This window comes from Rhinopithecus bieti, unplaced genomic scaffold (assembly GCF_001698545.2).
Source record: "Rhinopithecus bieti isolate Rb0 unplaced genomic scaffold, ASM169854v2 scaffold_42948, whole genome shotgun sequence".
Lineage (NCBI taxonomy): Eukaryota > Metazoa > Chordata > Mammalia > Primates > Cercopithecidae > Rhinopithecus > Rhinopithecus bieti.
The window spans coordinates 492281-506367 of NW_016817872.1; the positions used below are offsets into that span (position 1 = coordinate 492281).

At 45.3% G+C, this 14087-nt stretch overlaps 1 protein-coding gene across 1 annotated transcript in view; it reads left to right on the forward strand.

Annotated features, from left to right (window-relative positions):
* The window catches only part of PAPPA (pappalysin 1), a 254934-nt gene that overhangs the window by 218470 nt on the left and 22377 nt on the right, over positions 1–14087 (forward strand). Inside the window, exon 19 of the mRNA XM_017856267.1 lies at positions 5405–5514. Coding sequence (XP_017711756.1) covers positions 5405–5514 — 110 coding nt within the window. The remainder of the gene's footprint in view (positions 1–5404; positions 5515–14087) is intronic.

The window sequence follows — 14087 nt, forward strand, 5'->3', positions numbered from 1 at the left end:
TTTTTTTAAGACGGAGTCTCGCTCTGTCTCCCAGGCTGGAGTGCAGTGGCCAGATCTCAGCTCACTGCAAGCTCTGCCTCCCGGGTTCACGCCATTCTCCTGCCTCAGCCTCCCGAGTAGCTGGGACTACAGGCGCCGCCACCTCGCCCGGCTAGTTTTTTGTATTTTTAGTAGAGACGGGGTTTCACCATGTTAGCCAGGATGGTCTCGATCTCCTGACCTTGTGATCCACCCGTCTCGGCCTCCCAAAGTGCTGGGATTACAGGCTTGAGCCACCGCGCCCGGCCATACTAAACATTCTTGAGTACCTGATATAGTTCAGGCCCTTCATCAAGCACTTGAAAGGCATTATATCTTATCCTCACAATAACCTTTAGTAGATGAGGGCATCAAAACTTGAGGGGATAATGGAACATGCTCCCAAATCCTGAGACCCATCCCATTCCAAAGCCTGACTTTTTTCTGTGGCATCTCAGCTGCATCCAAGATGAGCATAAACTGCATTTTCAAAATACTCTTTGTATGGTGACAGGCCAGCTCAAGAAATACACACAGTGAGAAGATACAAGTTGGGATTGTATGCCAGGGATTTGCCTCGTTGAAACCAGGTATCTGGACAGATGCCTTAATCACAAGCACCACAGCTTTCCAGGGTACTCAGAGTGCAAGGAGTGTGACCTCATTTAAGGGTAGTGATGCTAACCTTTTGGGCTGATTCCCTAATTGACCATGATGAAAAGCCTAGGGAACTGAATGTTCTTTCTCCTGGCCAATATGATTTATGAAGCAATCGCCAGGGATGTCTGGTGTAGAAGGTTATCTGAATGTGCAGAGATCCAACATGATTTTCATCCAGCAAACAGAGAGTTATCACTGCATGTCCAGAAGCAAGGCCTGTGGTTGGAGAGGGACAGTTCATGGGGACTGTCCATCCCTTTTTGAAGATGAAAACACATGCCCTCAGATAGCAGAAGTTCTTCACCTTAACTTACAGTGGGAATCAGCACTCTTGCGTTTAGCCCAAGACACTGGATCCTGCATGGGTCAGAAAACACCAAAGCACATGATTGCTCTCACTGATGGTTTGGAAGGTACTTTAAGATCTTACACAGCCACCAATTCACAAGATGCTGACCAGGAGGGTTGCAGAGAGATGGGATCTTATAGGACCTGCTAATACAGGCATTCTAGAAGGTGGGGCAACAACTGTTGCCGTGGTGAGCAGCATGGGCTGCACCATCCCAAGGCCAACACTTTCTTTCTCCTTTCCATCATTCCTGATAGGTGTGTGTGGTCCTGATAGGTGTGTATGTCTGTGAGGGGGTCCCAACCTCCAGCTCAATCATAATATGCAAGTGAATATTCATTCATACTCTTAACTGGCATTGAGTGGCCCTGTGAGAAAAAGCCTAATTAAGTGACCTTTAGGGAAAAACTACAGAAACAAATTTGCTGCATATCTATACCCACTGACACATTCAAATACATTCACATGTTCATACATAAACACATGCCACATGCTGAAATGCTTCATAACCAAACAGCCCCAAACACATACATCATATAGTAAGCTCATGCCTAACACCTATACGTCAGCCAAATACCACACAAATGCATCACTCACACAAACACATACACACACAGGTAACACATAAACCTATACATAGCACTCACATGCAGTACATACAAATCTCATACTTCAACAAACGCAAACACATTTTATGTCCCAAAACATGTCAAACACACAGAAAGATGAACAAAAGGCAAACAAATCTCATAGACACATTTACACATTTTATTCACATGTCTCAACTGTATGCAAATGAGTACAATACCTGGCTCTCTTCTCTCCATCAGAACAGTGGAGAAAAAGGGGAAGGGGTGGGAGGGTTTTATTTCTTTACCTACTGAGTGTTTTCATGGTCAAAGCAGAAAGGGGAAAAAATCTATGTGATGTTGCAACCTGAATTAACTCCCCTTTCCTGTACCCCAAGTCCCCATGGCTGGCGCCCAGATGTCCATCTTATGAACGTGATAATCCAGGGCAGATGAGGAGTGCATAAGGATACTGGAGGAGAGCAGAGAGAAAAAGCCACACAGGGAGACAGGAAGGCTGAGGATGAGAGTGAGAAGCAAGGCAGGAGAGCAGTTGTTGCTCATCCACTCCTCAGCCCCAGCTGTATCCTCGCTTTCCTTCAAATGCCCCTGACTTCCACCTCCCAGGCTGAGCCCTTCCCTGGGGAGAATCCACTTTGCCAAGGAAAGGGATTTGATCACTGGCCTTATAAGCAGGGATGAGATATGTGTCAGGCTTGGGGGCTGGAGGGCACCTTCTGGAGTCACCCAGACCAGCTCCCCTGCGTGCCTCCCCCAGGCCACCTGGGGAGGCTTCTGTGGCAGTTATGAGCCCTCAGAAAGTTGCTGCTGCTGCCACCAGGGCTGCCACCCTCCCCGCGCCTCCCGGGAAGGAGACGCAGAGGCCTGGTGAGATCACCACTCTGTAAGGATGCCAATTACGGCTCATATATCACAACACAGCAGCCTGGTCCTAAAGCCCCAGAGCTGGCGTGGGGGAGGGGAGCCTAGGAGAGGGAGATGCAGAGAAAGAGAAATTAAGACACGACTGCTGCATTGGACAGCAAGTGTCTCCTGTTTTGACCACGGGTTTTTTTTTTTTTTTTTTAATTTTATATTTTTTCCTCTCTTGGGATAAGATAGCCTTTGTCTATTTCTCAGAGGCTGCCTTTTTTTTTCAAAAGAATTTTATTATCAGCCTTGTCTCATCTTTGCTACCTAAAAACTCCTTTAGAACTGGTCTCACGATAAAGCATACCCCATAAGCAGTTCCTCTGACTGCTTAGGGATCTTTGCTCCTTATTATCATCACTCATCGTTTTTGTCTGTTTGTGTTGTCCCCATTTCTTGTCTCTCTGGCCCCTCACCATCTCTCCTGCTTCGAAGGCTGCCTCCTTCTCTCCTCTCTCTGTGTGGCTGCATTGTATCGATTGTGGGGCCTGGAATTAGAGATGTGGCTCTCTCCTCAACAGCTTTGTGCCCTGAGCTTTGTGCCTTTTGGCTCTCTAGCCTGTGAAATGGGTGTCATGACTGAAATGGGCTGGATTTGCAGGGAAATCAGGTAACATAGGAAAACCACCGGGTGGGGCCAGAAATTGCCCCTAGTCAGGCTCAGTGTCCCTGTGTTTGAAGTGAAGGGCTTCTACTCAGGAGGCTGAGGCGGGAGAATGGTTTGAACCCAGAAGGCGGAGGTTGCAGTGAGCCGAGATCGTACCACTGCACTCCAGCCTGGGTGACAGAGCGAGACTCTCATAATTTAAAAAAAAAGTAAAAATAAACACAAATTTAAAAAGTGAAGGGCTTTTAAACATGGTCCTGCCTCTGCCACTCCATCCTTGCTCTTTCTTTAGATTTGTGAGCCTCTTAGACTAGAAAGGTTGATAAGATGGCAACAGGAAGGGCACTGGATAGATTGTATATATATACACATATACATATACATATACATGTATACATGCCTCTATGTATATTGCATGTTTATGTGTGTATGTATATACATATCTGTTTGTGCATGCCATGTTAGTCATTCAGCTTTTCATGGACTCATTACCTGATTTATTTTTTTTACATCATATATATATATACACACACACACACACACACACACACATATATATTCTATTAACTATTGTAGAAGCCCCCTTCCAAATATACGTATATATGTATATTTGGAAAGGGGCTTCTAAAATAGCTAATGCATACATATGTATATTTGGAGGGGGGGGGGGGCTTTAAAATAGCTAATAGAATAGGATATTTAAAGAAAAGAGTTGACTTGCTCCTAGTGTTTGGAGGGTGGTTTTGATACTAAGACAGAGAAATGGCCTCCTTCAGGCCTAGTCGGATTCTGACCGGTTGTTTCTTTGCCCACATGAATAAATGCCTCTTTGGGGTACTGAGTACTTTCCATGGACTAGGCTTGATTTTTCAGATGACCGCAGGATGTGTGAGGTCAGGGTAGAGAATGAATGAGTTGAATTAGAGTCAGCTTGCCAACCCACAGTCTGGAAGTCAACTGTCTTCACGCAAAAGTTCCTGGACCAAGGGCTTCTATGTAGTAGCCCTAGCTCTGTTAGTCATTTACCCCTTCTTTGACTCATTAGCAATTTTTTAAAATTCCTTTATCCATTTAATTCATAATTTACTCATTCACTTATCCATTTATGTACTTAATTCCTCCTTTATAAGATACCTAAATGCATATTCATCTGTCAGTCATCATGCCATTCATTTATCCATTAATTCATTCATTTCCTGATCCATTGATGTATTTATTCATTCTCTGTCTCTTATACTCATTTCACATATACTTATTGAGTGCCTATAATCTGCCATGCATAGTGCCAAGCTCTGGACATAGAATGGGGACTATGGATAGTACTGGCCCTATAGAATTATAGTTCAGCAGGGAAGAGAGCTATTGATATCACACTCACCAAGCAAACAGGAAATGGTCACATGACAATTCTGTCATGGGCACCTATGAGGTGCTTGGCCTGTCAGGAAACCATGGAGGTATTCTCTGAGCAAGTGGCATGCGATTGAGGTCTGTGGGATCATTAAAAATGCACTTGTTGGAGTGGGAAGGGTCTTTAAGGCACAGGGAAAGGCAGGGATGAAACCCTGGGGAAAGAGAAGCTGGTATTGCATTTATGTGCTCATCATTCACTCAGCCAGTGCTCTGAGCTCCCCTGGGTGTCAGACACTGGGTTAAACTCCGAGATGAATCAGGCGCATCTGATGATGGAGTACTCTCACTCAGTTGTGAAAATCAGGGCAAACTTCTTAGAAGAATTGAACTGGCCCTTGAATAATGGATAGAATTTGGTTATGGGAAGGCAGATTGGGGGACATTTCAGGATATGGGATGAATAAGAGAAGAAGGACAGAGGCTGAGAATTGTGGGGCTCAGATGGAAAACCAAGTGTAGTTCAGTCTGGTTGAACCAACCAGAAAGTGAAGGTGGTCAGTGAGAGAGAAGATTGACCAGACTGCAGGAGGCACTGAGCGCCTAGCAAAGGGGGCTGTATTTTGTTCTGGATGTGGGGATCCTTGGAAAGGTGTTTGAGCAGCGGAGGAGCTTGATCAAACTAGGGTCAGGGCCAATGAGGGTGGCAGCAGGAACCAGCCAGATGGGAGGTATGTGAATGGAGTCAGGGAGACCAGAGGTGGCCCTGCCTGGGGAGCCTTCTCCTTCCCACTGCCTTGAGGTTGGGTAGCTGAGTCCACTAGGGACCAGGAAGTGGCAGGGCCCACTCTGCAGGAGGACAGTTTGCAGATGTTGAGGGTCTGGGGCCTGAGCCGCCACCACATGCTGTGCTTCCCTCAGGGTCGGAGTGTGCCACCTCGTGCCTGGACCACAACAGCGAGTCCATCATCCTGCCAATGAACGTGACCGTGCGTGACATCCCCCACTGGCTGAACCCCACACGGGTGGAGGTGAGTGACCAGGGACATCTACCCACCTGCAGCTAAGGGGGAGGGAAATGATGTTGTTAAGCACCTGCTATGTCCAGGGCCTGAGTTCATTCTTTCACATATATTATCTCATTTAATCATCACACCTGCCCTGTGGGTGTGTGTTGGGGAGAGGTCGGGTAGAGTGGGGAGGAGACTTATAATCGTTTCTCTAGTCTTTAATTATTTAATACTTTCTCTCTGTCAGGTCCTACGTGAAGGGCCTTTTATTTACTGTCCCACTAAATGCTGATGTCAGCCTAGGAATAAACTGAGGCACCAATAACAGAGGTAGGGAACATAGAGCCGGGTTTCAGACCCGAGTCTGTCTGGCTGGAAAGTCCATACTCATAAGGATGGTGTTGTGTGGCTTCTCTGGTGCCCTCCCTTGTAGCCTTCCACTTTACATAGCCTAGGTTTCTGGTATCTTTCTCCAAGCTTTATGTGTTTCAGGGAAAGCAATTAATAGGTGTCTAGCAAACTAGTAATATTGGTTGTTTGTGGAGAACCTACCATGTTCATGTGTCCAGTGCTTAGCACGAAGACTTCATTTCAGACTCACTACAGTTGTATGAGAGAGGGGTCATTGTTTGCATTTTCTAGCTGTGGACACTGAAATCTGAGAAGTGAGGTGATGGGCCCTGAACCAAGGCTTGAACCCAAACCTGAGTCTGAGCCCTGTGTGTTTCCCACAGTGCCAGGCCGGCATGCCCCCAGCCAGATGACTACAGAGGCCCCCACCTCGGGGCAGTGTCGGTTTGACTTTGAGATTGGCTGTTCCCACTCGCCTTTGTGTCACCCAATCAACTGGGGCCCCTGGAACTGATGTAGGCCCTGCTTCTGTCCCCCAGGACATCACAGGTCCAGGCCTCATGTGTCACTCTGGGCACTGGCTCTTCACCCTGGAGAAACTGAAAGAAGGAGACCGGGGTTGGGGCGCGGGTGAGGTTCATCTCTATGTCTCTCCACCAGACTACTGCCTGGGGTGCTGAGAGGCCATGGAGCCAGGGAGCTGCCATCTGCCTGCCTGCTACAGATCACGCTCTGGATAGCTGGGCAGAACCCGATACTGGGTGTACTGTTTCTCAAATGCGCTGAGGGCACAATTGCCAGGGCTTACTCAGCACTCTGGGCGTATAGACCTGGCCAGACCTCCTCCACTCTTCTGTGTGCCCCGGCATACTCCTCCCCTCCTTTTTGCTTCCTCTTTCTCTTCTGCTCTCTCTTTTCCTGTCCCCATCTTACTCTCTCTAATTTTTTTCCTATTTCTGTTTTTCCACTCTGTTTTTCTCTCCTGCCTCTTCTGATATACCTTTCCCCTTGTTCTGTCTTCCTCCCTCCCACACTTTCCTTTCCATCATCCCCTCTATTTCTCTCTCTCTCTGTCTCTGACTCTCTCTATATCCACAAGATAGCCCTGTTTCCCAAACCTCAAGCTCTGTCATCTGTTTCCTCCACCATTCCTGAACCAGAATTCCTGCACAGATTCCCCTGAATGCCCCATTGCGCCCGATATGCTCACATACCCAGGCATGCAGGGAGCCCACATGTCAGAAATCTCAAGGCAGCTAGAGATAAGAACAGGCTCCTCATTGTACAGATAAGGAAACTGAGGCCTATAGAGGAAGGCGGCTGGTCCACACAGGCAGCACAACTGGAATGACAAGCTGGACTTGTGATTGGCAGCTCCTTCAATACTACTAGCTCTCCTTCCTTTTCCCACCCTAACTCCCACATACTCGAAAGCAGGTGAGTTTGACTCATACACAGAACAGACATAGGAGACCTCCCTCTCACCCCAGTATCAGAGATCTTCTTGGCCTGGCCCAGCCTCCCACTTAAGACCTTTTTCCTACCCCCTGGGCAAATTCCCACCCTTCCCTCTGTGAGCCCTGGGCACTAAAGAGTTCAGTTATAATTCACTGTGAAATAAATCCAGGGATTTGAAAGCCTGCAAACTGCCCCCCCTCCCCACCATTGCCCACCCGCTGCCTGCCTGCCCCATCCCCCACCCAGTTCCCTGGTCTGCCTGCCTTTATTGATGCTGGCCTACCGAGAGAACCATAACGAGGTTCAGACCTCCACTGGTCTCTGGAGGCCTCATTATCCAGGAGGAAAAAAAATGTGGTAGAAAAAGGGAGGAGGGCGAAGGGCAGAGATTGATGATTTCCAGGAATAAGGCAGAAAAGTTGGCCTCTGCTGCACCCTTGCCCCTTGTGCGGTGAGAGCTACAGAAATAGAGCTGCTGGTGCAGGCATTTCCAGGCCAGAGGAGGCCCTGGATAGCTCCTCTGCTTTCTGGGGGTCTGCCCGTGAGCACCAGTGCGATTTAGATAGCTGGGGGTGAGGCTCTGCTCCAGCTGCTGCCACTTTTATCCCCAGGGTAAGAGAGTGAGAGGCAAGAACTGGCATTTACAGGGCACTTGCTGTGATCGGGCACTGGGTCAGGCACTTCCAATCCTTTATTTCCACCCCCACCACCTACCACACACGTATAACCACACACATATGTCCCTATCAGGTGGGTATTAGTCTCTTCCTGCTTCCAATGGAAGTAATGGAATCTCAGAGGTGGAAGCTACTTGCATAAGAGAAGTTGAAGAGAGACCCAGGCCAATTTGATAGTTTACTTCAGCTATCCCTGCAGCGTTTATGAAATGTACAGTAATAAAGGCAATACATTTACTGATGGCTTACCAGGGATGTGCTGGCAAATAGTTAACAGCTGGCTCTCCACAAACATTAAACTCTGATTTGTAGCATTTCCCAATTTCTGCGATACAAATATTCCTACCGTGGCGGATTTCAAGGTTTGCAGGTTGCTGTCACTGAGCACAAAGTTGGAAAGATCCAGGCACAGTTGGCTCTTGCGAGCCTATGCAAGCCAGCTGTGGTCCACCACTGACACTTAGTCAACACAGACTCTATTTGAAGTCCTTTACATATATTGACATGAATGAAGAGAATGATGACTACTTAGATGAGTGGTATGTCAACATTGAGATCACAGGTCATGATGAGGACACCAGGACAGTGAGCTTTGTGAAGGCAGGACCATGGTACCTCCCTCAGTGCCTAGCCCACAGCAGGTACTTGCTAAATATTTATGATTGCTGAGTCAGGTGACCAAAGTTCTAGTGTAAGCTCTGGCGCCTTCCTGCTGTATGTCCTAGAACAAATCCTGTCACTTCTCTAGGCCACAGTTTACCCAGTTGTGAAGTGAGAGCTAGGCTTCACTCAGGAGTCACAAACTGAAATGCCACCTGAACCAGGCAGGTGGATAAATGAGTGAAGCAGGCCAAACATACTCTTTTGTACATTGAATACTGAGGCAGCCGGGCACGGAGGCTCATGCCTGTAATCCAAGCACTTTGGGAGGCCAAGGCAGGTGGATCATCTGAAGTCAGGAGTTCGAGACCAGCCTGGCCAACATGGTGAAACCCCATCTCTACTAAAAATACAAAAATTAGTCAAGCATGGTGGCACACGCCTGTAATCCCAGCTACTCAGGAAGCTGAGACAGGAGACTCGCTTGAACCTGGGAGGCGGAGGTTGCAGTGAGCCGAGATTGTGCTACTGCGTTCTTGCCTGAGCAACAAAGTGAGACTCCGTCTCCAAAAATAATAATAATAATTAAAAATAAACACTGAAGCATATTAGTAGTACTATTTACTATAAATATTTTGGAAAGAAAGACTTGCAGAAAATGTAACACCCATACACATACTACCCAACTTAAGAAATAAAACTTTACAGATACTGTTGAAGTTCTTTTCTATTTTCCTTTTTTCAATTTTTTAATTTTTTTTTTTTTTTTTTTTTTTTTTAGTGGAGATGACGTCTCACTATGTTGCCCAGGCTTGTTTTGAACTCCTGTCCTCAAGTGAGCCTTCTGTCTCAGCCTCCCTCTTTTCTTTTTTATTGAGCTATAACTTACTTCCTTATCATAAGTGTAAGGCATTATAAATTGTTTTGTCTGTGTACACTCATGAAACCGCTACTCAGATTAGGATGTGGACCAGTCCAAATCTTCAGGGAGTCCTCCCTCCCCATGCCAGGCAATTTCTCCAGCACCAAGGTAATCGCTGTTTTGTTCTCTATCACTATGGATTGGTTTTGCTAACTTGTAAATGTATTTGTAGACTTGGTCCCTATCACTAAGAATTGGTTTTGCTTATTTGTAAACTTCATATAATTGGAAATCATGAGCCATTTTCATAAGTGTATTTTCAATTTCTATAAAGAGAAACACAATGTACCTCCTTTTTTGTGTCCTAAGCCTTCTTTTTCTCAGTCCCCTTCCCTGTACATGCACTTTTGAAAGTGATTAGAGGTATAGAAAAGTCTTCCTCTAATCTAATAAATAAAATGATACAAACTCAATAACAGGTGGAAATGCCCCTCAGGTTCAGTGCTGGAGAGACTGCAGGGAATGGTGGGGACTATGGCAAACTATGGAAAACATGGTTGTTGTTTTTCTCCTTCCAAATGGGGACAGCATTAGCCAAGTGCAGCAATGTGGAAATGTGGGCCTCCTGTGGCCACATTTTCATTTTTTCTTGGGTACAAGAAACCTGGCGTTTTAAAATTTGAAACATCTTTCTTTTTTAAAATTTTGGCAACTAATTTTGACTTTTTAAAAACACTTGTATGCCAAACCAAACATTTCTGTGGTTTGTGTAGCCTAGAAGCTGTTGGCTTGCAACCTTTGGATGAGACAGACTATTCCAGTCTAGAGATCTAGAATTCTGGGGTGGCAGCCTGTCTCCCATCAGTTCCTAAGAAATAGATCCAATTTGCTCACACATTATCCCTTGCTGAGAGTGTTTCACAATAGAAAGTGCATCTCCCTATCCTCAGAACCTTATAATTCCTTTAGGTGCTGAGACCTTGGCTTTTATAATAGCTTCTGAAAAAAAAAATGGGAGGAGGAAAGAGAGGGAGGGAATGACTTAAGGAAAGGAGAGATAAATTGCCATTTATTGAGTATGTCTAATATGTAGACATGGTTTGCTAGGCAATTCTATATACGCCACTTCATTTTGTCTCCATCACCCCCCAGTGAGGTAAGGATTATCACGTTACAGATGAAGAAGCTAAGGCTCAAAGAGGTTGTCATTGCCCAATTCACATAATGAATGTGGCAGAATTAGCTAGCTAATTGCATGGCATTCCATCCTGCAAGGGCAACCCTCATACATGTCTTTCAAAAATGTGCAACACATGCAGACAGAGAATGCAAAATTCATTTGTGAAAAGAAGGTAGCTTTGTGGAAAACCCTGCCAAGTGTCTAAAGGTCAGAGGCCGAATGGTTCTGAGTGACTGTTAAATCCAGTCTAACTGACATAGAGATGGAGAACTAAGTGCACTGGAGGGGAAGCCCATGGACAAAGAGATGCAGCCAGAATCTACTGATTTTTTTTTTATTCATTTATGGACACGCTCATACATTCGTTTATTTGATTGTTCATTTGTTCATTTACTTATTCAATAAACATCGAGTATGCACCTCCAAGTGGCAGATACTCTTCAAACACTAGGAATACGAAGTGGGAAAAGCCTAGGCTTTTAAAAAGCTCTCCCTGGAAAGAAGCTAGAAACTCGGTGGCTGATAACAAAAAGCAAATAATTAATAATAATAATAATAATAACTGATATGATTCGCTCATAGCAGGTCCCAGAAATCAAGGGAAAAAGCTAAGGGGAAAAGGGCTCTTCTTAGAAGACATCCAAGAGAGGTGTCAGATCTGGGCTTCTGGATGAGGGGGCTCTCTTAGATGCCTTCTCACATGTCTTTGGCTCTGCTTGGGGCCTGTCTTCTTGGACCTTCATCTTTTAGATGCTCTACCCCCTCCAACATTTGTCTCAAAGGGCCTCTCCACCTTTCTGAACTTTGGTCTTCCCATCGGTCAAAAAAGTAAGCTATTTTATACTTACAGCTTCAGGGGATGGTATACTTTGAAGGAGATTATGGTGTTCAAAGCCTAGACCTTAAAACCAGATAAATGTGGGTTTAATTGCTGACTGTCACTACCTATGTGTACAATTTGGGGCAGGTCATTTAACTTCTCTGTGCCCCAGTTTTCTCTTGTGTAAACCAGAGTCAAAAATAGTACCTATCTCATAGTTATGGTGAGAATTACATGAGATGAAAGCTCCGAGCCCAGGGCTTAGAGCATAATATTTATTAAATAGAGAATTTTGTGCTGATGAGGATGAGGATACTGGTGGTGATGATGGTATTAATGTTGGTGGAGGTGGTGATGTTGGTGATGGTGTTTTCATGCTGATGATGGTGGTGGTGGTAGTGGTGTTGCTATGATGATGATGATGGTAAAAAGAAGATGGTGCAGATGATGGTGGTAGTGTTGGTGGTGCTGTTGATGATGATGGTGGTGGTGGTGATAATGATGGTGGTGCCAGTGGTGTTGATGATGATGACAATGATGATGATGGTAATTGCAGCCAGGAAGAAAAGATAGTCTGTTCTTCCTACCACCAAGGCAGGAAATGAAAGCCTTCTTACAAAACCTTATCTGAAAAAGCTGTGACTGGGCTAGATGTCTCACTGGAATCAAGAGGAAAGAGGCTGACATTTGAGGGGCCCCATCTGGGATCTCCCAACTTCTCCTATAAACAGCCTAGCCATTCCTTCAGCTCCCACTGCCTGTCCCCTTTCCCAGTTCTAGCACACAGAGGGGCCCTGTAGTGAGACAGGTGGGGCGTGCAGCCCTGAGTAATAGTGGAAAATCCAAAAGCCTTGGAAAGATAAATAGGCTTATGCAGATAGTATAAAAGTCCTTTTTCCAAGCTCACGTCAGATAAACCTCAACTGACAGAAACTTGTACAACCACACCAAGACACTCCTACAGATGGATTAAATTAGCCCTCAGATAAACAGGGGAAGGCATGGGCATCAAATCCCTAGTGAATTCTAACGCTGCTGTTTTCTACTTCTTGAACCTTTACCAAATGCCCTCCAACATCTATGGATTTTGACTGGGAACAGACTGTCATACTGAGAGATGAAAATCTGGTTAAGAGAATGAAAGGAGATGATCCTCTTCACCCAGCCCCATGACTGGGAGGCAGAGGGGGAAGAACGTAGCTTAACTGGAAGAAACGAATACTGAACAACCCAAATACCCTCATTTGTATTGGTATCACATTCCTTCATGTATTTCTTCACTGTGCTCCATGCTTCACCCTGGAAGGATACAGAAATGTCTATAACTCACGACCTGCCCTCAAGAAACTTACGCAATTGGTACTAGGTTTACCATTTTCACATCATTTATATGAATGCACCATCTCAACAAGTCTATGACATTTTCAGTACTCATCTTATGGATGAGAGAACCAAATCTCATAGTGGAAATTTACAAAGCGATTCCAAATCAGAATTGCAACCACATCTGTCCTATATCATGTCCCATGACTTTTCCCATATACCACTTTATGTGTGTATTGGGGACAGGTAGACAATTTCAACAGAAGTAGTAAGAGGCAAGATAGTAGATTTCACATTGCAAGACTGATTGGAAGATCATCAGGTTAAGCTCTTTCTCCAAGGTCTTTGATTTACTTGCAGGATGAGAGTGGCTACAGTCAGCCTATACTAAACTGGTCCTCTAAACTAGACTTGTTTAGAGGACAAGTCTAGTGCTTGACCTTAGATGATCTTCTGATGCTCTAGAAGACAGGAAGACAAGTAAATAAATTATTGTCCATTGGTAAGATCATCTCTCTTTTTGAGAAGAATCTGTTCCTTTATAAAATAAATATTTATTTAGCATCCCCTCTGTGCCAGGCATTGCTGAAGGCATGGCATGTCTAATGTGAACCTGACATGCTATGGAGCAGAGAAGAAAGGCACCCAATCCAGTCTTAGGGTCACCTGATTCCCTTTGTCACAACCTCGCCAAGAAACCTAATTACAATTTGGCTCCCATATAGGTCTGCCCTCAGGGAGAGAATAGGCTGTTTACATGGATTTTCCACATTCTGGCCCATGTGACTGTTCATTTTTTAATTAAAATTAATCAACTGGCCTCTCAGTCAGTCGAACAAGCTCTGATTATGTGGACTTCCGTGGCTGTTTGTTAACAATTGCCTATCACTACACATCTAAGCATGTACCATTTTATTTCATTTCATTTTATTCTTTAAAGAAAATAATTGTAATCTGGCATGAAAACTGGGGCATCTATGGAGAATAGAAAAGGGAGCTTCTAGGAATTTTTTTTTTTTTTAAACGGAGTCTTGCTCTGTCACAGGGCTGGAGTGCAGTGGCTCAATCTCAGCTCACTGCAACCTCTGCCTCCCAGGTTCAAGCGATTCTCCTGCCTCAGCTCCCCAAGTAGCTGGGACTACAGGCACATGCCACCACACCCAGCTAATTTTTGTATTTTTAGTAGAGTCGAGGTTTCACCATGTTGGCCAGGATGGTCTCGATCTCTTGACCTTGTGATCCGCCCGCCTCGGCCTCCCAAAGTGTTGGGATTACAGGCGTGAGCCACCGCACCTGGCCAAGCTTCTAGAATTTTTATGGTAG